Source organism: Scyliorhinus canicula, chromosome 9, assembly GCF_902713615.1.
Source record: "Scyliorhinus canicula chromosome 9, sScyCan1.1, whole genome shotgun sequence".
In the NCBI taxonomy this organism is placed as follows: Eukaryota; Metazoa; Chordata; class Chondrichthyes; order Carcharhiniformes; family Scyliorhinidae; genus Scyliorhinus; species Scyliorhinus canicula.
The window spans coordinates 152,504,754-152,531,220 of record NC_052154.1 but is presented as its reverse complement, the minus strand read 5'-3'; the positions used below and the strand labels follow the sequence as shown (position 1 = coordinate 152,531,220).

At 47.2% G+C, this 26,467-nt stretch overlaps 1 protein-coding gene across 6 annotated transcripts in view; it reads right to left on the bottom strand.

The window, feature by feature from the left end:
* si:ch211-266k8.4 (carabin) overlaps positions 1-26,467 on the bottom strand; it is a 232,649-nt gene that overhangs the window by 16,467 nt on the left and 189,715 nt on the right. For 5 of the 6 annotated variants that reach the window (XR_005461913.1, XR_005461914.1, XM_038807942.1 and 2 more), the window contains one exon: positions 12,291-12,413. The exons of the other annotated variant lie outside the window; for it this stretch is intronic. Coding sequence is in view for 3 of the 5 variants with exons in the window: in XM_038807942.1 (XP_038663870.1) it covers positions 12,291-12,413 (123 nt within the window). In the remaining 2 variants the exon portion in view is untranslated. The remainder of the gene's footprint in view (positions 1-12,290; positions 12,414-26,467) is intronic. 6 annotated transcript variants of the gene reach the window in all.

Here is a 26,467-nt window from a genome sequence, read left to right as displayed (position 1 = left end):
GCTCTTCATTTTTTCCAGGGGCACTACCACGGGGGTCTCACTTCCGGCATGGCTGAGGACACCGGGCCCCGTACTCCTGAGGAAACACGTCAGGGCACACAAAACCGACCCCCTTGTTGAGAAGGTGCGCCTGCTTCACTCAAACCCCCAGTACGCATTCGTCGGGTTCCCTGACGGCCGTCAGGACACTGTATCCCTCTGGGATCTGGCACCCGCCGAATCCAGCGCCCCCTCTACCCCCACAGACGGACCCCTCATCCTACACCCCTTGCTGCCGCTCCCGAGCCCATGGGCTCGCTCCACCAGTTCCGCGCACCCGCGCCGGCCAGGCCCCAGCGTCCCCAGTCGAACCAGGAGAGTATGAAGCTCGGATACAACCCTCCCTGGAGTCTGCCATCGTACCCCAGCACTCAACACCCATCCAGCCACCGCAAGAGGCTGCAACCCCGGTACTCCGCAGATCACAGCGGACAGTTCGACCACCGGACAGACTGACTTTGTAGACCACCACCCCCGCCGGACTTGATTTTTTGCAGGGGGTGAATGTGGTTAATGTAACTTGGTAATTCACACTGTATCTTTGTAAGCGCAGTAGCGTTATCAGACCACTAGGGGGAGTAGCTCTGGGCATGCTCAGGAGTTTGTACGGGGCTCTACCCTTGGCTCCGCCCACGACTCCTCCCCCTTGTGCTGCTATATAAATACCCTTGTCCAGAGTCAGCCTGCAGTTCACCGATAGTTCATCAACGGGTAACAGGCTGGCTCTGTAGTAAGTAGATTAAAACCACTGTTCATATCGGAAAGCACATGTCTGGTGAATTGATGGTTCCTTAACACAGCAATGTGGTTGACTCTCAAATGCCTTCTGGAACTGATGGTCAGTAAATGCTGGCCCAATCAGCGATGCCCACAATGAATTCAGATTGATAGATTTTTCTTGGTCAAGGGTTATTGAGGGTTACGGTGGGTAAATGGAGTTAAGATGAAGGTACCGAATGGTATAAATGGCCCCCATCAGAGAGATTTTGGCGTTGGCGGTAAATGGCGAGCCGTCTCCGCTGCCAGTAGAAAGATGCTGCTGGGGGGGGGGGGGGGGGGGGGTGGGTGGAGTGGAAATCCAGATGTGAAACTAACCTTAAGCCATTGAGTAATTCAGCACCCCTTTCAAAATAGGCTTGATGTTGAGAGCTGATTTAATGATTATAATTAATCATGAAAGATTTTGATAGTCGATAGGGAGAAACCTTTCACTGGCAGGAGGATTGGTAACCAGAGGACAAAGGCAAACAGGGGTGAGAGTGACTGCAGACAAAAAGATCTGAAAATCTTTTGTGACAAGAAGTCGTGGCCGGGATATTCCCGCCCCGGTGTGGCAGATGCGGCAAGGCACTCCAAAGTTCATTGACTTCAACAGGACCAGAGGATCCCGCCGGTGGGAGGGGACAGAAAAGTATAATCATAGCACATTTTATGATCTGTAGTGAGTGCAAATGGCTGTAGGCCACTTCAAATAGGTGAAATTATTAGACTTCAAGTGGGTAGAACCATTAGTTTTCTCTTTGTTTACTTTCTATTACCGTCAAGAATGTAAACCAATGCTTTTGTATCAAATCACCAAAGTAACCTCAGCATTTCAGCATTCAATGCAGTCAATGCAATTCGTGCCTGTAAAACAGGATGAAGTCGATACTGACAACAGAAGGTGATCTTGCTGGATTATGTACAATGCAATTTGAAGTGAAGGAATATGCCAGTGTTTAACAAACTGATTTCCAATGTGACCCCGTTTGAATGTACCCCCATCTTTACGACCAATTAGGGGTGGGCAACAAGTCCCAGCGATATGCCAGTGTTCCATGAACAAACACATAAACTCTTAAAAATTAACATTACCTCAGACACCAGCAAATAAGTGGCACAATAACATTCAGTATTAAATTATTAAAGTTTCTGTTTTATATACTGACGTATCACACGTTATACAAATATGAAAATGTAGTTTTAAGTACTTTAAAAAAGTTGTTTTATACATTCAGGTAGGATTCAGCAAAACTTTCCACATTCCCTACTGACAGAAGACTAATTGAAGCTCCTCTCTTCTCCAACATCCCCACCCACCCACCCAGACACATTGTAATTGCCTAACCCCCAACCCCACACACATTGTAATTGCCTAACCCCCAACCCCACACACATTGTAATTGCCTAACCCCCAACCCCACACACATTGTAATTGCCTAACCCCCAACCCCACACACATTGTAATTGCCTAACCCCCAACCCCACACACATTGTAATCACCTATCCCCTCACCACACACACACATTGTAATCACCTATCCCCCACCCACACACACATTGAAATTGCCTATCCCCTCACCACACACACACATTGTAATCACCTATCCCCTCACCACACACACACATTGTAATCACCTATCCCCCACCCACACACACATTGAAATCGCCTATCCCCTCACCACACACACACACACACATTGTAATCACCTATCCCCTCACCACACACACGCATTGTAATCACCTATCCCCCACCCACACACACATTGTAATCACCTATCCCCTCACCACACACACACATTGTAATCACCTATCCCCTCACCACACACACATTGAAATCGCCTATCCCCTCACCACACACACACATTGTAATCACCTATCCCCTCACCACACACACACATTGTAATCACCTATCCCCTCACCACACACACACACATTGAAATCGCCTATCCCCTCACCACACACACACACATTGTAATCACCTATCCCCTCACCACACACACACATTGTAATCACCTATCACCTCACCACACACATATTGAAATCACCTATCCCCTCACACACACACACACATTGTAATCACCTATCCCCTCACCACACACACATTGAAATCGCCTATCCCCCACCCACACACACATTGTAATCACCTATCCCCCACCCACACACATACACGCATTGTAATCACCTATCCCCTCACCACACACACACACACATTGTAATCACCTATCCCCTCACCACACACACATTGTAATCACCTATCCCCTCACCACACACACATTGTAATCACCTATCCCCTCACAACACACACACATTGTAATCACCTATCCCCTCACCAGACACACACATTGTAATCACATATCCCCTCACCACACACACACATTGTAATCACCTATCCCCTCACCACACACATGCATTGTAATCACCTATCCCCCGCCCCACACACACATTGTAATCACCTATCCCCTCACCAGACACACACATTGTAATCACCTATCCCCCACACACATTGAAATTGCCTATCCCCTCACCACACACACACACACATTGTAATCACCTATCCCCACCCCACACACATTGAAATCGCCTATCCCCTCACCACACACACACACATTGTAATCACCTATCCCCTCACCACACATTGAAATCGCCTATCCCCCCCACCCCACACACACACATTGTAATCACCTATCCCCACTCCACACACACGCATTGTAATCACCTATCCCCCCCACCACACACACACACACATTGTAATCACCTATCCCCCACCCACACACACGCATTGTAATCACCTATCCCCTCACCACACACACGCATTGTAATCACCTATCCCCTCACCACACACACATTGTAATCACCTATCCCCTCACCACACACACACATTGTAATCACCTATCCCCTCACCAGACACACACATTGTAATCACCTATCCCCTCACCACACACACACATTGTAATCACCTATCCCCTCACCACACACATGCATTGTAATCACCTATCCCCCGCCCCACACACACATTGTAATCACCTATCCCCTCACCAGACACACACACACATTGTAATCACCTATCCCCCACACACATTGAAATTGCCTATCCCCTCACCACACACACACACACATTGTAATCACCTATCCCCACCCCACACACATTGAAATTGCCTATCCCCTCACCACACACACACACACATTGTAATCACCTATCCCCTCACCACACATTGAAATCGCCTATCCCCCCCACCCCACACACACACATTGTAATCACCTATCCCCACTCCACACACATTGAAATCGCCTATCCCCCCCACCACACACACACACACATTGTAATCACCTATCCCCCACCCACACACACGCATTGTAATCACCTATCCCCTCACCACACACACGCATTGTAATCACCTATCCCCTCACCACACACACATTGTAATCACCTATCCCCTCACCACACACACACATTGTAATCACCTATCCCCTCACCACACACACGCATTGTAATCACCTATCCCCCACCCACACACACACACATTGAAATCGCCTATCCCCTCACCACACACACATTGTAATCACCTATCCCCTCACCACACACACACACACACATTGAAATCGCCTATCCCCTCACAACACACACACACACATTGTAATCACCTATCCCCCAACCACACACACACATTGTAATCACCTATCCCCCACCCCACACACACATTGTAATCACCTATCCCCTCACCAGACACACACACACATTGTAATCACCTATCCCCCACACACATTGACCCCACAAGTCCCTTCATGGCAGGCCATTGCAACTGAAAACTGGCACTGATTCACCATAACCAGCTGAGACTTGGGCATCGCTGCACCCTCCTGAGTAGTTAGCTATACTGGGTCCAAGTAGTTAGCTATACTGACAGTTAATATGTCAGTTTTATTCTTTTCCGCAAGAACTCTCATTTGAAAAACTCATTTGGACTTGACTCAATTAAAAATTCTAATTTATAAACAAAAAAAATGCCAGTCTGGGTTAGCATGCGGGGCACACTGTCAAATTATTTTTAGAATACTAATTAACCTAAACCTGCTGCATCTATGGGCGCGATTTAATGGGAAAAAAAATCAGAGTCCACTTCTGCGGGGTGTCTCTTGGGGGCTGTAGCACTGAGAAACACCCCTCTATTCAATGGCACTTTGCCTTTTTGTTTGGCCTCAGTGGGGAATGCCCTGTCAAGGCCACTCTTATCATTTCCTGCACTGAGAGAGTTCAGCTCACGGACCATAGCACCATTTTTAAAGGCAGACCCAATCTTTCGACCACGCATCACGACTTCCGTACCCCCACTGCCCCCAACTCACCTCTTCCGGGGTCCCTTAGTCAACCTATTTACGGGCAAGACACCTTGGGCCTGACCCCTGGCACAGGCAACTTGGCACTGTGGTGCCCATGTGGTAGTACCAAGGTGCCCAGAGCCCGACGACCCGGGGGTCTGCAATGGCCTGAGAGACCCCACCCGGTTCCGTTACGAGGAGTCCACGTTTGTGTGGACCAGTCTAAACGGCGCCGATCGAGGCCTCGCTGGGGAGGCTGTTAGTTCCCAGACCTCAGAGAATACGGCGCAGACAGATTTAAATAAGCCATTAGTCTCATTTAAATATGCTGATCTGGATCACGCCCAGTGAGGGCAAGATCCAGATCGCCACGTCTCACGAGATTAGGTTAAATCTTGCGAGACAGCTCAAGCATTGCAAATCTTGTGAGAGGTCTCCCGTAATGGCCTCCTCACGACACCAGGTCAGGCGCGATGAGGCCGGTAAATCTCGCCCTACTTACGAAAACAAACTTGGTGACTGAATAACATTTTCACAACTGCGTGATTGATTCTGAATATGCACATGTTGTATTGTTTAAGATCAATTTTTTATTGTTGTAATGGACAACCATTGCAACATCTTGAATTTTAAATCTTATTACCTTTCAGTAATAAGATATCTCACTAAATTAAGAAAAATGTTTGTCTCTTGTGAGCTTCTGTAATTAATTTTTTTCTGGAGATCAGAAGTGATCAACCATCACATTTACCTTTCCAGTGCACAAGTTTAAACACTCATTCTCTTTGGACTTGACAAATCAATAAATCACACACAGTGCAGAATCTGCCTCACCAACTTTGGAATTTCAAGTTTTGACACATTTTTATTACATCCTCTGCAGTCACTTTCGGTGTTCCAGAGAAATAAATACTTTCGCATCAGGGTCGGGCTCCACTGCTCCCTCACCCCTCCTACCCTGCTGAATCTACTGCTCCCCCCCACCCCTTAACCCACCCCTGGGCTTGCTGAATCCAGGTTCTGCTGCTCTCATTCCCTGCCACCCGTGCCGGGTCTTCTGAACCCCAGCTCCTCTGCTCCCTCCCACTGTGCCAGCCGCATTTCGGCTCCACTACTGCCTCCCCTCCCCATGCCTCTCCCCGGCCTGCCAAACTCTGTGGCTCCACTGGCCCATGGCAGAGCATAGATCATGGAATTTACAGTGCTGAAGGAAGCCATTTGGCCCATTGAGTCTGCTCCGGCGCTTGGAAAGAGCACCCTACCCAAGCCCACACCTACACCCTATCCCCAGTAACCCCACATCCTTTTTGCACACTAAGGGCTGTGGTGATATGCATCACTGTAGATACACAAGGGGTTAATGTAAGTACACGTAGGCTAGCTAGACACTAGAGGGGGCACCAGAGACATGACACACAGACACTTGACGAATAGGTCAGTTAGATAGGACACGACCAATGGACATTCACGATACACACAGAGGTGACACTACCACAGGGGGGCATTACACCAACCCATATATAAAGGACACAGCACACATGATCTTCCTCTTTCCAGTGGAGACACTCAGTGAGTACAGATACAGGGTTGATTCAATATCACACCCACCACGTGGATTGTAGCAGACTGGTTTGTCAGTCTGAGTAGCTATAGTAGGATTAACAGAAGCGGTGAACCGGAGTAGGATAATTTTAAATAGCTCCAGGCCACTCCCACTTAAACACAGCAAAAAAAATTTTAAAGCTGGAAAACCTGATTCTTTCACCTGTAACGACAGAACATTACCTGCAATTCAACCAGTAGCTGAAAGTAACCTCCGCAGAACCCTGCAACAAGCAGTCAGCACCGCCCTAAGAGATGATACAGTCCTTGAATACTACGATACCGACTTTTATTTCTTCTCTGGACATCGCAAGCCCAATGCCAGCTCCGCCACGAAAAGTGATGATATGGTCCTAGAAGACTACGACTCAGACAAAGCTTTCACTTTGGGAGGCTACCTTAGTACCAAATCCGAACCATAACTAGACGTTTTGTACATTCAAGACCAGGATGACAGGTTCTTCGGATTTGAGGATCTTCAGCCCAGTATATACGACATCCTGACTCATGAGTGCAGGATTATGCTGCAGCCTGACACCAAGAGACAGAGAGCGGTACAAGCCCACGGAGAGCGCCTGCTGCCACACAGAGAGTGGTCCATGCACCACAAAAGGTCCCAGCCTCTACACAGGAAGCGATGAAAGACTCAACAGCGAGACAACTGCACGTCTCGACACCGCAGTCCTTGCATGAACAAGAAGTGACTTGAGTGACACAAGCCTCCACAGCGAGCTCGTGGACAGCCTCCACGATAGAAGCTACACAAGACTCCAAAGCGCAGTCCTTGCATGAACAAGACCATGAGGGTCTAGCAACCTCCTCTGAGCAACCAGAAGCAGACGATGCAAGTCTGCCATGCTCAAGTGCACAGCAAGAAGACTATGACTGTCTACCACGCTCCAGTGAACAACAAAGCGACTATGACAGTCCAACCATATTGTTTGAGCCACCAGAAGACGACTCTGGCAGTCTACCCAGCCCAAGTACGACAAGAAGCTACTGAGGCTCTACCTACTGTATGTGAGACAAGTGATGACGGCATCCCACTTCCCATGCAAGATGTGCAATGTGACAGACCTCAGCTAGTGTGTACAGAGGCACTCAACGATCACAGTGAGACTACTGGTGACTCCGGTGACACCACGTTACTTCAAATCTCATTTGCCCGAGCCTCTCCACAAGCAAATGCATTCCTGAATGTTTTGACTCCAGACATGGAGCATCAAGAAACCTCAGCTGACTCCAGTGAACCTGCAATGACTGCAGACGGGGAGCATCGACAAACCAAAACTCACTCAGGTGAAACAGACCAGACTCCAGATGGGGAGCAACCACAAGCCAAAGCTGATTCACGTAAGCCGGACATGACTCCAGACGGGGAGCGCCGCAAACTCAATGACGGCAGGCTCAAGAAAACAGCAGATGCCACAAAGCACGCTGACACGAGTAACTGTGTGAAGGACTCATATTATCCACAGAGTGTGGTCCTTGAGCACAGCAAACACGGCAACAAAACCAACCAACGCAACATCATAACCTATGAAAACCATATCGAAGACAACGACACAACGCGTACCAAAGGCAACATCGTCGACAGCAAGCACGACAAAGACTACACCAATGGAACTACGACTGGTACGACATGGTACAACTCTGCCCATGAGGGACACTGTTACTGCTCAGCTCAGTACATACCATGGCAGGACGATGCATCTTCCCAACTCACGTGTGCTGCACTACCAACAAGCAACCTGGCTTTCAGGACAGATGCCATCCAACATCGCTATCACAAGCATTGGAAGAAAAAAAGACTCCAAATCAGACAACAAAGTGATTTGACCACTTCTTAGTTCCTTATGCACAGGGACACTGATGGCATTCACAAGGACATGCCACCATCAAAATCACCAACTCACAAACCCAACTAGAAAGACATTCGACCATGATAATTGATGTGTTTTGGACTCACACATATGATTTGGACTTATTGTTTAATGACTGTTATCATAACTTGTACAGAGCATCGCTTATCTACCTGTTGTTCAATTTTCTTTAAGAGTGTACAGAAAATCTGTAACACGAAAAAAGGGGGTATGTGGTGATATGCATCACTGTAGATATACATCACTGTAGATATACAAGGGGTTAATGGAAGTACACATAGGCTGGCTAGACACTAGAGGGAGCACCAGAGACATGACACACAGACACTCAACCAATAGGTCAGTTAGATAGGACACGACCAATGGACATTCACGATACACACAGAGGTGACACTACCATAGGGGGGCATTACACCAACCCATATATAAAGGACACAGCACACATGATCTTCCTCTTTCCAGTGGAGACACTCAGTGAGTATAGATACAGGGTTGATTCAATATCACACCCACCACGTGGATTGTAGCAGACTGGTTTGTCAGTCTGAGTAGCTATAGAAGGATTAACAGTAGTGGCGAACCAGAGTAGGAGAATTGTAAATAGTTCAATAAAAGTTATCTCCATGTCTGAACCTTCCTTTGTCAGAGTGTACATCAAGGAAGCCGCTTATGCTACGCCAAGAGCATAACAAGACAAGGGTAATTTAGCATGGCCAATCCACCTAACCCGCACATCGCTGGGCTCCTTGGACATGTACCCCTAGTGGGAGTGGGATTTGTGGTGGCCTCCACCCCCCCCCCCCCCCCCCCCCCCACTGAGCCCTGCCCTCGACCTTGTCATTGGCAGATTTCTCCGGATTTCTGAGATTCTCTCCTCCTGGCTTTGATGAGGCAGCAATAGCCAAGGGACGTGGAGGTCAGAAAAAGAAAACTTAAAGGAGGATTTCCGTCATGAAAATGTCAGAATTTTCCACATTCCAGAAATTTCTCAATCCTGGTAAGGGGAGATGAGGGAAATGTTATTTTGTGGTGAGTGGAAGGGCAGTAGAATAAGATTTGATAGTAATTTTCAAACGGAATTAGATATATAATTTAAGTGAAAAAAAATGCAGGGCTAAATGGGGATTCGGGGGGGGAGGGGTGTGGTCGGACTAATTGGTTTGCTCTATCAAAGGGCCGGCACAAGCAAGGTGGGCTGAATGGTCTCCTTCTGCGCAGTATGATTCCTTCAGTGCCTTGGAGTTCAATTCGCAAGCTCAGCCTCTGAACTTTATCAGTATATTGAGGCTGTTACTGCCTAAATCAGAGGTCAGTGGGTGCTGGGGAGGTGTGTAGTCCTGCATCCTCCTTCACTTACTCATTCAGCACTCGCTTCATCTCCGTTCCACCAGCATTTTGGGGCCCTTCAATGTCCTCTGAAGTGGCATAGTAAGTCACTCAGCTGCGCAAACTGTGGCTGCTGGAGGGTGAGGCCACCATCTCAGGGCAATTAGGGATAGACAACTGCCAATGAAGCGCACACCACAAGAAAGAACATTAAAACAGAAAAAAAAAATCAGGTCATGGCGATGGATGTGAAGAAAAGAAAACTGCCCCCCCCCCCCCCCCCCCCCCAAAAAAAACACCACACAGACTTGGCAAGATTAACTTCAATCAAAAGAAAAACCACCACTAATCTTTCAACAACTGAATCACTTTGTACAAGTTCAAGCTTTGAATAGGTTACAGGATTTAACTGAAGGGAAAATCTATCCATGGAAAAGTGAATGGGTAAAACATTCAGTTGTGACTTTAGATAAACAGGAGCAGATTTTTACCCATTTGTTAACAAACCACAGCACAGGACACCTGCACAGATTAAAATCTCAACAAAGCCCTCTGCAGCTCTGTGGCCACAGCAAACAAATCTTCAGCTGTTTTTGTAATCTCAATACCTAGTCTCAGTTGGCAGCGCAGGACTGTGTTTTGTTCTGGACTCGTGTTTAAATCTACTTCAGATAGATGGGTGAATTAAACCCCCCCCCCCCCCCCCCCCCCCCAACCAATGTCCCACTCCAACCTTCACCAAAAAAGACACGTTGCAGTAACTTGTTGCCAACTCTGTTCGGATGCATTTCTTGAGGATTCCATCATTAGGCCGAGTTATGTATAGTTGACTTTACGGTGACATTGAGAGTTCCAGTATGATGATTGAGGGGACAAAATATATCAATTACGTCAAACGTTAGACTATTCTAGATTGTGTGCAACTATTGAGAAAGAGGTAACAAGGTCAGTCGATTCACCTGCTCATCATGAGAATTTTCCATGGTTTTTCTCCTGGGTGTTGCTCACTTCAGTATCTCAGGGATTGATCTTTTATTCTTGGAAACCCCAGGACAATCATGAAGGGTGTGGTGACCCTAACCACATGGTATGTGTCATAATATACACACAAGTATATGATGGTGCATAGACAGACACGGACTGACACACTGAAAGACCAATCAACACACAGAACACAGCATCCAATCACCAGACAGGACACGGCCACTATAAAGCCAGAGGATACTAGTTTTCCCGTTCATTCGGGATGCAGCCTCTGAGACAGCCAGAGCCCGTAATCAGTAACACGAACATCTACAATGTGCTAGCAGTATAGTCAGGTCAGGTTAGCCTCAGGTCTCCAGTCAACCTAACATAGTGTTGACTCACAGTGCAAGTATGTTTAACAGCTCATAGTTAAATAAAATAGAGTTGTACTTCTACAAGTGTTGGTAGCCTGTCTCTCTCACTGCTCTGGTAAACACAGTCCTCACAGACCCAGCATACCCAACACAACACATGTAGATTAGGAGGTCCCAGTGTGCTCCTTGTTGTCTTTTCACATGGTGTGTTGAGTTAACCCCACTCCATCCAGTTGCATTTCAAACAAGATGTTGTTGGGTTGCAAGAGATTCAAGAGATAGGGAGAGGTGAGGCCATGGATGGATTTGAAGAAGTACTTACTGATTGGATAGGGGAATGATCTCTCAACTCCATCTCTCCTATTGTGTCGTGAAATACCTGCCTTCTAGATTGAATATCACTGTTTCATCGGACGATACGACACTGAAGGAGGCCATTTTGCCTAACACATTTGTGCCGGTACTTTGAGTCTCACTTTCCCTAATAGCTCCAGAAATATTTTCCTTTTCAAATCTTCATCCAATTCACTTTTGAAAGTTACTAACAACTCCAGCCCTACAACCTTCTGTGCTCCTCTAGCACTGGTCTCTTACAAACCTCCAATTTTCATTGCTTTACAGTGTAGGTGGCTGTTCATTCAGCAGCTTGGCACTAAATTTTGAAAATCCGTCCCTAAATCTCTCTTCATTTATGACATTCCTTCACACCTACAGTTTTGACCAAGACTTGGATTACCTTCCCAAATAGCTCCTCTGTGGCTCAGTGTCAAATTTTGTCTGATAAATTTCCCCTGAAGTGCTTTGGGAGTGCTATATAAACGCACATTATCATTGAATCTGCGTTCACCACCCGGTTTCTTTTTGTGGAATCTTAGCCAGCCAACACATTGCTGGTGCTTATATTTGTTGAAATATCCTCTACTTGCTATCCACGACCAATATTTTGTTTGTATCCTTTAAATAAAAACAGTCTGTAGTTCTAACTTAAGTTGGGAAAGGCAATATTTAGAGCGGAAATTTACCTCTTCCTACTGATGCACTTGACCTCGTTGACCTCTTCCCGCCTGTTCCTTTTGAGTCAGGTGCATTTTTCCCATTTAATTTTGTCACCTTTTCCATAGCGGCTGCTTGAATTGAGCGTCTCCCTGTAAACATATCAAAGAACATTAGATCATAAAACGTATGTCAGCCATGTCTCTGGGCAGCATTCCTGTCCTTCAGAATGTCAAGGTTCAGGTTCCACTCCTACTTGAGCACAAAGTACAGGCTGACTCCACCCCCCGAGCAGTACTAAGGGAACGCTTCAAATTCAGTTGTGATGTCTGACGCAACTAGTGTGCCACAGGATCTGTGCCAAGCTTTAACTATTCACCATATTTATGCGATAGAAAACCGCAGGGGCTGGTGTAAGCAGTGGGCTAAACAGCTGGCTTGTAAAGCAGTACAAGGCCAGCAGAGCGGGTTCAATTCCCATACCAGCCTCCCCGAACAGGCACTGGAATGTGGCGACTAAGGGCTTTTCACAGTAACTTCATTTGAAGCCTACTTGTGACAATAAATGATTTTCATTTCATGTCCACGTTTGCTGATGAAATATAAAAACTTGCATTTATATAATTCTTTTCACAACCACCCACATTCTCAAAATGCTTTACTGCCAATCAAGTGCTTTTAAGGTCATAGGGAAATGCATTATGCGCACTGGAAATTCCCACACCAGCAATGTGATGATCACATGATAATTTGTTTTTGTGATGCTGACTGAGGGATAAATATTGTCTAGGGCACCAGGGAGAACTCCCTGCTTTTCTTCAAAATAGTGCAATGGGGTCCTTTACGTTCACCCAAACCTACAAATGGGGACTTGGTTTAACAACCGATCTGTAAGATGGAACCTCTGACAGTGCAGTACTCCCTTAGCACAGGACTGAGTGTCAGCCTTAATTTTTATGCTCAAGTCCTGGAGTGGGACTTGAACCCAGAATCTTGTGATACATAGGAGGGAATCAGAGAATCAGAGAATTTAAGTGCAGAAGGAGGCCATTCGGCCTATCGAGTCTGCATCGGCACTTAAAGAGCACCCTACTGAAGCCCACGTATCTACCCTATCCCAGTAATCCCCACTTAACATTTTTCAGACACTACGGACAATTTAGCATGGCCAATTCACCTAACCTGCACATCTTTGGACTGGGAGGAAACCGGAGCACCCAGAGGAATCCCACGCAGACGCGGGGAGAGCGTGCAGACTCCGCACAGACAGTAACCCAGCCGTGAATCGAACCTGGGACCCTGGAGATGTGAAGCAACTGTGCTAACCAGTATGCTGTCGTGCTACCTATGCTTTGTAAAAATGATTTCATAGGATGTGCGTGTCACCGGCACAGCCCACGTTGAATTGCCCTTGAACTGACTGGCAAGTCCTTTATTGAGAGTCAACCACATCGCTGAGGATTTGGAGTCGCATGCAGGTCAGACCAGGGAAGGACAGCTTTCTTCCCTCAAGGACATTAGTGAATAAAATGGGTTTTTACAACAATCAATAATCGCTTCATGGTCACCACTACTGAGATTAGCTTTCAATGCCAGATTGAATTTAAATTCCACCTGGTGTCATGGTTGAACTCAAATCCCCAGAGCTTCAGCCTGGGCCTCTCTATCATTAGGCCAGTGACATGACCACTACGCCATCATCTTCCCATACTCAACTATAACCGAGTTTTGGCTGACACACAGAGAGTTGGGGCGCGATTCTCCGCCCCCCACGCCGGGTGGGAGAATAGCGGGAGGGCCTCCCGACATTTTTCACGCCCTCATGCTATTCTCCCCCCACCCCCCCCCCCCACGCCCGACCCACGCCACGAATCGCCGCTCGCCGTTTTTTACGCCGATAGGCCGAGCGGCCAGGTCTTCACGCCCGTTTCAACACGGCAGCAAACACACCTGCTCGCCGCTGTCGTGAAACGGGAGCTAGATGCCCGTTTGAAGCATCTGGGGGCCCGATTGGCACGGCAGTACCACGGCCGTGCCAAGAGGGGCATTGGCCCGCGATCAATGCCCACTGATCAGGGGCCGTGCGTCCGTAACGGACGCACTCTTTTCCCTCCGCCGCCCCGCAAGATCAAGCCGCCACGTCTTGCAGGGCGGCTGAGGGAAAAGACGGCAAGTGCGCATGCGCGGGTTGGCGTTGTCCAACCTGCGCATGTGCGGCCGACGTCATCAGCCACGTCAACCGGCGTGACGCTTGACGTGCGGCCTTGACGACCGTCGTCAAGGCCACGCCACAGTGACGCATGGGGCCGCACTCCTAGCCCCGTCCGGGGGGGGGAATCGGCCCCGGAAGTGGACGTGAAGGCCGCCGTGGGTCACGGCCTGTCCCACGGCAGCCTTTACGAATCTCGCCCGTGATATTGTAAACTGTATAATTGGAAACATAAAATAGAGATTAAATAGACGGGCAAAATTGTTCGAAATGGATTTCAGTGTAGGAAAACGTGCTAAAAACTAGAAACAGTGGAGATTTGCGGTGCAGAAACAAAGAACATTACAATGCCATGATCGGGTACAGAAAATAATCAAAAAGGTAAATGGAATGCTGGTTTTTATAGAGGAATAGAAGATTAAAATACAACAGGATCATAGTTCTTCTGCTATAGTTCTTCTACACTGGGAGTTCATCCGGGGCAGGTGTGGCCTGTATAAGAAGGACGGGTTGCATCTAAACTGGAGAGGCATAAATATCCCGGCCGCGAGGTTTGCTGGTGTCACACGGGAGGGTTTAAACTAGTATGGCGGGGGGTGGGTACCGGAGTAATGGGTCAGAAGGTGGAAAAATTGAGGGAGAACTAGGAAATAGGGCCACTATGGCTCTCAGGAAGAGCAGACAGGGAGACGTTGCTGAAAACAGCGGGACTGGTGGCCTGAAGTGCATATGTTTTAATGCAAGAAGTATAACAGGTAAGGCAGATGAACTAGAGCTTGGATTAGTACTTGAAACTATGATGTTGTTGCCATTACAGAGACCTGGTTGAGGGAAGGAGAGGATTGGCAGCTAATCATTCCATGATTTAGATGTTTCCGGCAGGATAGAGGGGGATGTAAAAGGGGTGGAGGAATTGAGCTACTGGTTAGGGAGAATATCACAGCTGTACTGCAGGAGAACACTTCAGAGGGCAGCCAGGCTATATGGGTAGAGATCAGGAATAACAAGGGTGCAGTCACAATGTTGGGGGTTTACTACAGGCCTCCCAACAGCCAGCGGGAGATAGAGGAGCAGATAGCTAGACAGATTTTGGTAAGGAGTAAAAGCAACAGGGTTGTTGTGATGGGAGACTTTAACTTCCCCAATATTGAGTGGGACTCACTTAGTGCTCGGGGCTTGGATGGGGCAGAGTTCGTAAGGAGCATCCAGGAGGGCTTCTTAAAACAATATGTAGATAGTCCAACTATGGAAGGGGCTGTACTGGACCTGGTATTGGGGAATGAGCCCGGCCAGGTGGTAGACGTTTCAGTCGGGGAGCATTTCGGGAACAGTGACCACAATTCAATAAGTTTTAAAGTGCTGGTGGACAAGGATTAGAGTGGTCCTAGGGTGAATGTGCTAACTTGGGGGAAGGCTAATTATGACAATATTAGGCAGGAACTGAAGAACATAGACTGAGGGCGGATGTTTGAGGGTAAATCAACATCTGACATGTGGGAGGCTTTCAAATGTCAGTTGAAAGGAATTCAGGACCGGCATGTTCCTGTGAGGAAGAAGGATAAATATGGCAAATTGCGGGATCGTTGGATAACCAGAGATATTGCAGCCCTTGTCAAAAGAAAAAGGAGGCATTTGTCAGGGCTAGAAGGCTGGGAACAGACAAAGCCTGTGTGGAATATAAAGAAAGTAGGAAGGAACTTAAGCAAGGACTCAGGAGGGCTAAAAGGGGTCAGGAAAAGTCATTGGCAAATAGGGTTAAGGAAAGTCCTAAGGCTTTTTACGCGTACATAAAAAGCAAGAGGGTAGCCAGAGAAAGGGTTGGCCCACCGAAGGACAGGGAGGGAATCTATGTGTGGAGCCAGAGGAAATGGGCGAGGTACTAAATTAATACTTTGCATCAGTTTTCACCAAAGAGAAGGAATTGGTGGATGTTGAGACTGGAGAAGGGTGTGTAGATAGCCTGGGTCACATTGAGATCCAAAAAGACGAGGTGTTGGGCGTCTTGAAAAATATTAAGGTGGATAAGTCCCCAGGGCCTGATGGGATCTACCCCAGAATACTGAAGGAGGCTAGAGAGGAAATTGCTGAGGCCTTGACAGAAATCTCTGAATCCTCACTGTCTTCAGGTGATGAACCAGAGGACCGGAGAATAGCCAATGTTGTTCCTTTGTTTAAGAAGGGTAGCAAGGATAATCCAGGGAACTACAGGCCTGTGACAGCCCTCATCGCTGTCTGCAATTCCACCAACCTTTGTGTTGTCCGCAAACTTACTAATCAGACCAGTTACATTTTCCTCCAAATCATTTATATATACTACGAACAGCAAAGGTCCCAGCACTGATCCCTGTGGAACTCCACTCCCTAACCAGTAGCTCAATTCCTCCACCCCTTTTACATCCCCCTCTATCCTGCCGGAAACATCTAAATCATGGAATGATTAGCTGCCAATCCTCTCCTTCCCTCAACCAGGTCTCTGTAATGGCAACAACATCATAGTTTCAAGTACTTACGTCAGTGGTAGGGAAATTACAGGAGAGAATTATTCGAGACAGGAGCTACTCCCATTTGGAAGCAAGTGGTCGCATTAGCGAGAGGCAGCACGATTTTGTGAAGGGGAGCTTGTGTCTCACTAACTTGATAGAGTTTTTCGTGGAGGTCACAAAGATGATTGATGCAGGTAGGGCAGTGGTTGTTGTCTATATGGACTTCAGTAAGGCCTTTGACAAGGTCTCTCATGGCAGTCTGGTACAAAAGGTGAAGTCACATGGGATCAGAGGTGAGCTGGCAAGATGGATACAGAACTGGCTAGGTAATAAAAGGCACAGAGTAGCAATGGAAGGGTGCTTTTCTGATTGGAGGGCTGTGACTAGTGGAGTTCCACAGGGATCAGTGCTGGGACCTTTGCTGTTCGTAGTATATATAAATGATTTGGAGGAAAATGTAACTGGTCTGATTAGTAAGTTTGCGGACAACACAAAGGTTGGTGGAATTGCAGACACCGATGAGGGCTGTCAGAGGATACAGCAGGATTTATATCATTTGGAGACTTAGGCGGTGAGATGGCAGATGGAGTTTAATCTGGACAAATGTGAGGTAATACATTTTGGAAGGTCTAATACAGGTAGGGATTATACAGTGAATGGTAGAATCCTCAAGAGTATTGACAGTCAGAGAGATCTGGTGTACAGGTCCACAGGTCACTGAAAGGGGCAACACAGGTGGAGAAGGTAGTCAAGCTTGCCTTCATTGGTCGGGGCATTGAGTATAAAAATTGGCAAGTCATGTTGCAGCTGTATAGAACCTTAGTTAGGCCACATAGTGTTCAATTATGGATGCCGCACTGCCAGAGGGTGTGAAGACTTTAGAGAGAGTGCAGAAGAGATTTACCAGGATGTTGCCTGGCATGGAGGGCATTAGCTATGAGGCGAGGTTGAATAAACTTGGTTTGTTCTCACTGGAACGAAGGAGATTGAGGGGCGACCTGATAGAGGTCTACAAAATTATGAGAAGCATAGACAGAGTGGATAGTCAGAGATGTTTTCCCAGGGTAGAGGGGTCAATTACTAGGGGGCATAGGTTTAAGGTGCGAGGGGTAAGGTTTAGAGGAAATGTACGAGGTAAGTTTTTTTACACAGAGGGTAGTGGGTGCCTGGAGCTCGCTGCCGGAGGAGGTGGTGGAAGCAGGGACAATAGTGATGTTTAAGGGGCATCTTGACAAATACATGAATAGGATGGGAATAGAGTGATATGGACCCCAGAAGTGTCGAAGATTTTAGTTTCGACGGGCAGCATGGTCGGCGCAGGCTTGGAGGGCCGAAGGGCCTGTTCCTGTGCTGTACTTTTCTTTGTTCTTTTGTTCTTTGTACACAAAGCCTTAGGTAGACCACACCTGGTTACTGTGAGCAGTTCTGGGTACCATAATCTCAGAAGGATCTTCTAGGCCCAGCATCATCAATCTGTTTTCTCAATGACCTCCCCTCCATCTTAAGGTCAGAAACGGGGATGTTCGCTGATGATCGCATTTTGTCCAGGATCATTCGTGACTTCTCTGATACTGAAGCGGTCATGCCCATATGCAGCAAGTTCTGGACAATATTCAGGTTAGGTTGAAGTTCAGCTATGATCTCAATGAATAGTATGAAACAGGTTCGAGGGGCTAAATGGCCTCCCCATATCACTTAATATTTTTGGCTGACAAAAATCTATCACAATCTCAGGTTAAAAGTTCAGATGGTCTAATATCAACTGTCAATTGACGAAGAAAGTTCCAAACTTCTACCACCTTGTCTCTATGAACAAGTGTTTCCAAAATTCATTCCGAAAGGTTTAGGACCTAATTTTTTGGTCAATGATCCATAGTCCTAGATTCTCCAATCAGCGGAAATAGTTTATCTCAATCTCCATTATCTAATCCACTAAAAACCTGGAAAACATTGCTTACATCAACCCGTAACCCGTCTAAAATTCCAGAGATTACAACCCTGGTTTGTGTAATCTCTCCCTGTAATATAATCCTTGGAATCCAGGAATTCAACCTATGCTGCATTCCTCCAAAGCCAATACATTTCCTGTATTTGTTTATGGGATGTGTGCATCATTGGCTAGGCCAGCATTTATTGCCTGTTCCTATTTGCCCTCAGGAAGGTGGTGGTGTGCTGCCTTTTTGAACCACTGCAGTCTAGGTCATCCTATGCTAATTTAGATGAGATGCCAAACTGAGGCACCACCTGCCCCCTCATTTTGAAGAAGGGATTCTCTCTGGTGTACCGGACCAACTCAATCAATTACCTGGCCATTTGTCGCTTTGCTGTTGTGGGAGCTTGTTTCCTGCATTACAACAATGATTTACTTCATGGGCTGAAAGGTGATAACATACGTTCTTCTTTCTTTCTGAATGCAAAATTCTTCTTCTTTTGTTTAAAACTCAACTGTCATCACGCCTTTCTTAAAATTTCAGAGGAGCAAAATGGATATTGTCTGCCACAGGAACAAGAGGAGACCCGTTTATAAAGGAGGGAAAAGATGAAGAGTAAGGCAGAGAGGTTTCGGGAGGGAACCTCCCTGAGTGGGGACAAGAAGACTGAGTATTCTAGGGGAGATAAACACTTCAAAAAAAGGACATTGGCTACAAGTACTTCTTCAACATTCCGAGGGTATGAAAAGGTGCTAGATAAATGCAAGTTATTTCTTAATTTAAAAACTTACATTGAATTTTCCCTTAGCCTGCAATGTTCTAAAGCAAATAAACCCAGCCTAGGATGGGGAGGGTTAAAAAATCACCAAAATAAGGAGTAAATAATACTACAAGTGTATAGTTTAGTACCTTGATCATACTATCACCAGCTGCCCACATGGGTCCATGGGGTTGTACAAGTCATCAGTATGAAACATATATGAAGATGTGACCATACATCTGCAACTGTGGGCATGGAGGTGGTCATTCGTGCATGACTATGCACTGACTGTAGAACAATTAATTTTAAAGAGTGTACGACAGCAGCGACAGTAAAGCCAAGAATGATACCTTATATTTAAACGCTAGAGAAATTTCAGATACGAGCATTCTTTTCTTTCTATAAAAGTCATCTGGATTTAAAAAAAACTTTCAGTTCTCCTTTTAATTAAAAATAAATATCTGGGGCAAGGGTTATGGGCAGGGAGTGTAGAGTCAGCAATGATTCTCACACAGGGCAGGACACGTTTATTTCTTTAACATTGTGAACTTTCATTGAATAAAAAAGCATTAAGTTTCACAGGTCCAAATTAGCATGGTGGTCCTTTGTTTCGTTGTTATCTGCACGTCCATCGGCTGTGGGCATGCAGACATGTGTGCGGAGCTGTAACAGTGCAGACAAAACCACAGCAGTCTCTGTGCTAAATTATGATAATAAAGGTGAACTCCTCCTATTGCGCATCCGTTCTTCATGTGGGCGAGTGACAAATATTACACTACCTGCCCTGGGAATAAGCACTGCGGGAGCGTATGCTGCTACTTGTGAATGAGACATAATATGGGAAGCTCATTGTTTTGTAAACAAACTTGTTTCAAGACAATGGCGAGGAGACGTTGAGACAACCACAACCATCTCCAAATATTTTATGTGGCACAGAGAGCTTTAAATTCAAATTCTCCAAATGTTTTTTTCTCCAAACAAATCGAGGGCCTTCATGTTTTAGTTGAGCAATTTGACAAACCGTTGCTGTTTAGAGTCGTAAGAGATCAACAAAAGCAGACAGCTTTTTAAAGGTATCACTGCGAATTATACCCAAATGGAACATGCAACCAGCTCATTTCAAAATTGCATAATACCGGTGCCAAATCTTTTGACATTCTTAATCACGATATGGTCATTGCTGACTGTCCCTAGTTGCGTTGAGAACGGGTTGCTGGACCTTCCTCTTGAACTGCCGTAGTCTGTGTGGTGAAGGTACTCAGTATTCTGCTAGCCCACATCAGAGGGTAGTTAAAGAGTCGACTATGTTGATGTGGTTCTGAAGTCACATACTATCTCCGGCTGGGTGAGAACAGCATATTTTCTTCCCTGAAGATTACCAGTGAACCAGATTTTAAAAATGATAATCCGGCAACTTCATAGCCGTTTTCACTCTTACCAGTTTTTAATGTACAGATTTATAAAATCAAATTCAATTCTTAAGCTGCCATGGTGCAGGCTGAACTCAGTAAGGATAAATGTTGGTCTGAATACCACGAGAATTTCCATGCGTTTCTTTGGCATTGTACCATGGGGTCATTTATGTCCAATTTATCATGAAGATGGGACTGAGGTGGTTTGATGGATAAAAGAGGGTGTTAACCTTGTTCAAAATTGTCTTGTTGAATGGGAGCCTGCTGCAACAGGTTTAATTATACATAGATTTACAACATAGAAACAGAGCATTCGGCTCAAACTGCCTCCATTGGTGTTTTTTAAAAATTCGTCCTTGGGATGTGGGCATCGCTGGCTGGGCCAGCATTTGTTGCCCATCCCTAATTGCCCTTGAACTGAGTGGCTTGTTAGGCCATTTCAGTGGAGGGCAGTTCAGAGTTAACCACATTGCCGTGTGGGTCTGGAGTCACATGTAGGCCAGACGGGGTAAGGATGGCAGATTTCCTTCCCTGAAGGACATTAGTGAACCAGATGGGTTTTTAACGACAATTGGCAATGCTTTCATGGTCATATAAGACTTAATTTTGCTTTTGGATTCCAATTTTAGCATCTGTCATGGCGGGATTCGAACACGGGACCCTAGAGCATACCTGGGGTCACTGGATTGCTAATCAAGTGACAATACCACTAGCCCACCGCCTCCCCACTCAAGACTTTCCACATCTAACCCTATCAGCTGATCTTTGTTATTTTCTCCCTCATGTGCTAACCCAGTTTACTCTTAAACAGATCTATGCTGTTGGTCTCAATTACTCCTTGTAGTAGTGGAGTGTGTGGTAGCATAGGGGTAATGTTATGGACCAGCTGTCAAGAAACCTGGACTAGTGATGACGCAGTGGTTAGCACTGCTGCCTCACAGCGCCGAGGTCCCAAGTTTGATCGCGGCTCTGGGTCACTGTCCGTGTGGAGTTTGCACATTCTCCCTGTGTTTGCGTGGGTTTCGCTCCCACAACCCAAAGGTGTGTATGGTAGGTGGATTGGCCACGCTAACAAATTGCCCCTTAATTGGAAAAAATGAATTGGGTATTCTAAATTTATAAAGAAAAATGAAAAAAAAAAAGAAACCTGGACTACTGATCCGGAGGCAACAAGTTCAGATCCCACGAATTAAACTGGCGAATTAAAATGCAGTTAATTAAATAAAACTTGGAATGAAAACGTTAGTTTCTGTAATGGTGATGTGACTGACTCTTAATTGCCTTCTGAAATGGAATAGCAAGCCACCCAGTGGTATCAAATTGTTATGAGAATTCTAGTCAGAACAAACTGGAGAGACCCACCAGCATTAACCCAGGCACGAGGCATGCCCAGTTTCCCTTGCAGTCCTCACTAATATCTGAGAACTGATGCCAAAATATGGCTGTCTCACAGACTAGTTAATCAACACTCACAGTCATACTCACAGAATCATACCTTGCAGCAAATGACACTGACTTCTCTATCATCATTCCTGGGTTGTCCTGTCCCCCTGACAGACCCACTAGAGGTGACGGCACAGTTGCGCTTGGCCCTGAAGTCCTCAACATTGACTCCAGAATCCTTTAAGTCTCATCGCATGAGGTCAATCATAGGCAAGGAAACTTCCTACTGTTTACCATTTACTGCCCTCCTTCAGTTGATGAATCAGTACTTCTCTATTTTGAACATCATTTGGAAGAAGCATCAGTACCTGCTCGACAAGGGCATCGTCTCGAGCAGGACTACCAGTTACAACCCCAGGGGGAACGGACAGGTGGAGAGGGAGAACGCGACGGTCTGGAAGACCGTCCTGCTGACCCCCCGGTCTAGAAAACTCCAAGTCTCCCAATGGCAAGAAGTCCTCCCAGACGCGCTCCACGCAATCAGATCCCTCCTCTGTACAGCTACAAATCAAACCCCTCACGAGCGACTCTTCATTTTTCCTAGGGGCACTACCACGGGAGTCTCACTTCCGGCGTGGCTGAGGACACCAGGCCCGGTCCTCCTGAGGAAGCACGTCAGGGGGCACAAAACTGACCACCTTGTTGAAAAGGTGCACCTCCTCCATTCCAACCCCCAGTACGCATTCGTGGAGTTCCCGGACGGTCGCCAGGACACAGTATTCCTTCGGGACCTGGCACCCGCTGGATCCAGCCCCCCCCCCCCCCACCCCCGCTGAGGAACCCCTTACCCTATGCTGCCGCCCCCTCGCGCCCCCGATTCTGCAAGCTCACCCCGCCGGTTCCACGAGCCAGAACCAGCCCGCCCACAGCTCCCCCAGTCTCCGGTCGAGCCAGAGGTGTATAAAGTTCGGACGGGACCCGCCCCGGAGTCTGCCATCGTACCCCAGCTCTCAACACCCACCCAGCCACCGCAAGAGGCTGCAACCCCGGTGCTCCGCAGATCGAAAAGAACAATTCATCCACCGGACAGACTAACTCTGTGAGCCACCACCCACGCTGGACTCGATTTTTTCACAGGGGGTGAATGTGATTCTGTATATACATGTGTCTGTATTGTAAGTGCAGTTGCACTACCTGTCCTCCGGGGGAGTAGCTCTGGGAATGCTCGAGTTGTATGGGGCTTCTCCCTTGGCTCTGTCCAGGACTCTTCCCCCGGAAGCTCCTGTATAAAAGCTCAGTGCCACATGGTCAGCCGGCCAGTTCACCGAAAGTTCAATGGCTAACTGGCTGGCTCTGTTGTGAGTATATTAAAACCGCTATTCTAATCCTACAAGCACGTGTCCGTAAAATTGTTGGTTCCAACAAGTACCCAATTCATTTTTTCCAATTAAGGAGCAATTTAGCGTGGCCAATCCACCGACCCTGCACATCTTTTGGTTGTGGGGGTGAAACCCACGCAAACATCTGGAGAATGTGAAAGCTCCAGACAGACAGTGACCCAGAGCCGGGATTGAACCTCGTCGCCGTGAGTCTGCAGGGCTAACCCACTGCGCCACCAAGCAGCAGCAGAACCTGCAACCTGCTGGCCTGGCATATCCTTCAATCTAACCTTTACCATCAAGCCAGGGGATCAACCCTGGTGAAATGCGGCATGCAGGAGAGCATGCTAGGAGCAGCACCAATCCCTCGCGGTCACCAGCTCCACCTCCTACATGTGCCATCCGTGTCCACCCGGCTTAAACCAGTGGTTCCCACACAGCACTGTTAACACTGACATCCCCTCCATCCAAAAGTGTCCCCTCAACTGGTTCCACACCCCAATCATGGACTGCACCACTGGCTCTCCGTGTATCTCCTTGGTGCCAGCAGGAGCACTGCCATCACCATGGCAGATGGCATTCATCGCCCTATAGTGGTGCAGCAGATTTGGTAGCACTAACCCCCTTTCTGCCTCTGTGACAGGGCAGTCTTCACCCGAGGTACCTTCCCCACCATATAAACCCCAAAATCGCTGCATCCAGTTTACGGAAAAACGCCTTTGGAATGAAGATCAGGAGGGTCTGAAATTCAAGCAGGGACCTTGGCAGAACGTTCATTTCTACCAGCTGGAATGTCCCGCCAGTGTCAGGTTTAACGTATCCCAGCTCCTAAAGTCCTCCCTAACCTCCTCCACCAACTTTGTTAGGTTCCATTTGTGCATCGTTGCACACTCTCCCGTCACCTGAACATCCAAATACCTGAAACTGTTCCTGGAAACCCTAAATGGCAACACCCCCAGATTGGCTCCTGACGCTCCACATTAACAAAAACATCTCACTCTTTCCGACATTCAGCATATAGCCCGAGAAGGCCCTGAACCTCTTTAGTATGCTCATAATTCTCTCCATACTCTCCAGTGGGTCTAATACAAACAGCAGCAGGTAATCTGCATACAGCAACACCTAGTGTTCCCTACTCCCCCTCACAATCCACTCTACTGACCCCCTGAGGGCCATCGCCAAGGGTTCTATCGAAGTCCTGTTTGCGCGAGGGGAGAAGGCCGGTCTGCTCTTAGCTGATCAGCTGAAACAGCAGGCAGCTTTCCGGAGATCGTACAGGTAAGTAACTCAAATGGCAGCCTGGTTTCCGCTGTTCCTCAGGTGAATGCGGCTTTTGAATCATACTATCGGGGTCTCTGTAGATCAGCGCTGCGGCTGAGGGATCGGTCGTGACCGACCTTTTGGACAGCCAATCCATTCCAGTTGTGGAAGGGTTGAGGAGGTGGAATCCCCTTTGGGCCCAGAGCAAATTATGAAATGCATTGGGTTGATGCAGACTGGTAAAGCCCCTGGCCCGGATGGCTTCCTCATTGAATTTTATAAGAAATATGCTGAGCAGTTGGTACCTTTAATTTTAGATATGTTTAATGATCCCTTTTCTCAGGATTCATTGCCTTCGATCCTCACCCAATATCATAGATATCATAGAATTTACAGTGCAGAAGGAGGCCATTCGGCCCATTGAGATGGCATCGGCTCTTGGAAAGAGCACCCTACCCAAGGTCAACACCCCCACCCTATCCCCATAACCCAGTAACCCCACTGAACACTAAGGGCAATTTATCATGGCCAATCCACCTAACCTGCACATCTTTGGACTCTGGGAGGAAACCGGAGCACCCGGAGGAAACCCACGCACACACGGGGAGGATGTGCAGACTCCGCACAGACAGTGACCCAAGCCGGAATCGAACCTGGGACCCTGGAGCTGTGAAGCCATTGTGCTATCCACAACTCTACCGTGCTGCCCAGGCCTCTATCACCTTCATTCTTCAGAAGGACAAAGGCGCCACAGAGTTTGGGTCGTATCGACCTATATCACTCTTAAATGTGGAGGTTAAGTTAATTGCCAAAGTGCTGGCGCTGCAGCTGGAGCTCTACCTCCCAGACGGGATCTCGGAGGATCAGATAGGTTTTGATAAGGATCAGCCAATTACCGGAAAATGTCGCCTTCTAAATATTGTCCTTTTCTCCTAATCAGTGCCCAAACTGGAAGTGATTGTTTCCCTAGATGCAGAAAAGGCGTTTGATAGAGTGGAGTGGGTATATCTGTTCGAGATACTTGGGAAGTTTGGATTTGAACACAAATTTATCTCCAGGATTCGACGATTGTATAGGGTCCCACTGCTAAAAGGAGCTGACAGAAAATTTCCAACTGCCTGGTTCGAAGCTTTTCAGATACTTTCAGATTTTTGATTTTTCATGCCAGGCTTTTCCCTCCTTTCCCTTGGCACCACCTTCCTCCCTGTTGAAGATTTTGTCTTTGGCGGGTCTGGTGAGGGGACTATTTTGGGCATATACAGCCATATCCTCTCAGTGGAGTCAGTTCCATTGATTGAGGTGAGGGCGAAATGGGAGGGTGAGTTGGGTCTCTGATGAGGTATGGAGTGAGGCCCTTCGCAGGGTCAACTCCACATCTTCACATGCTCA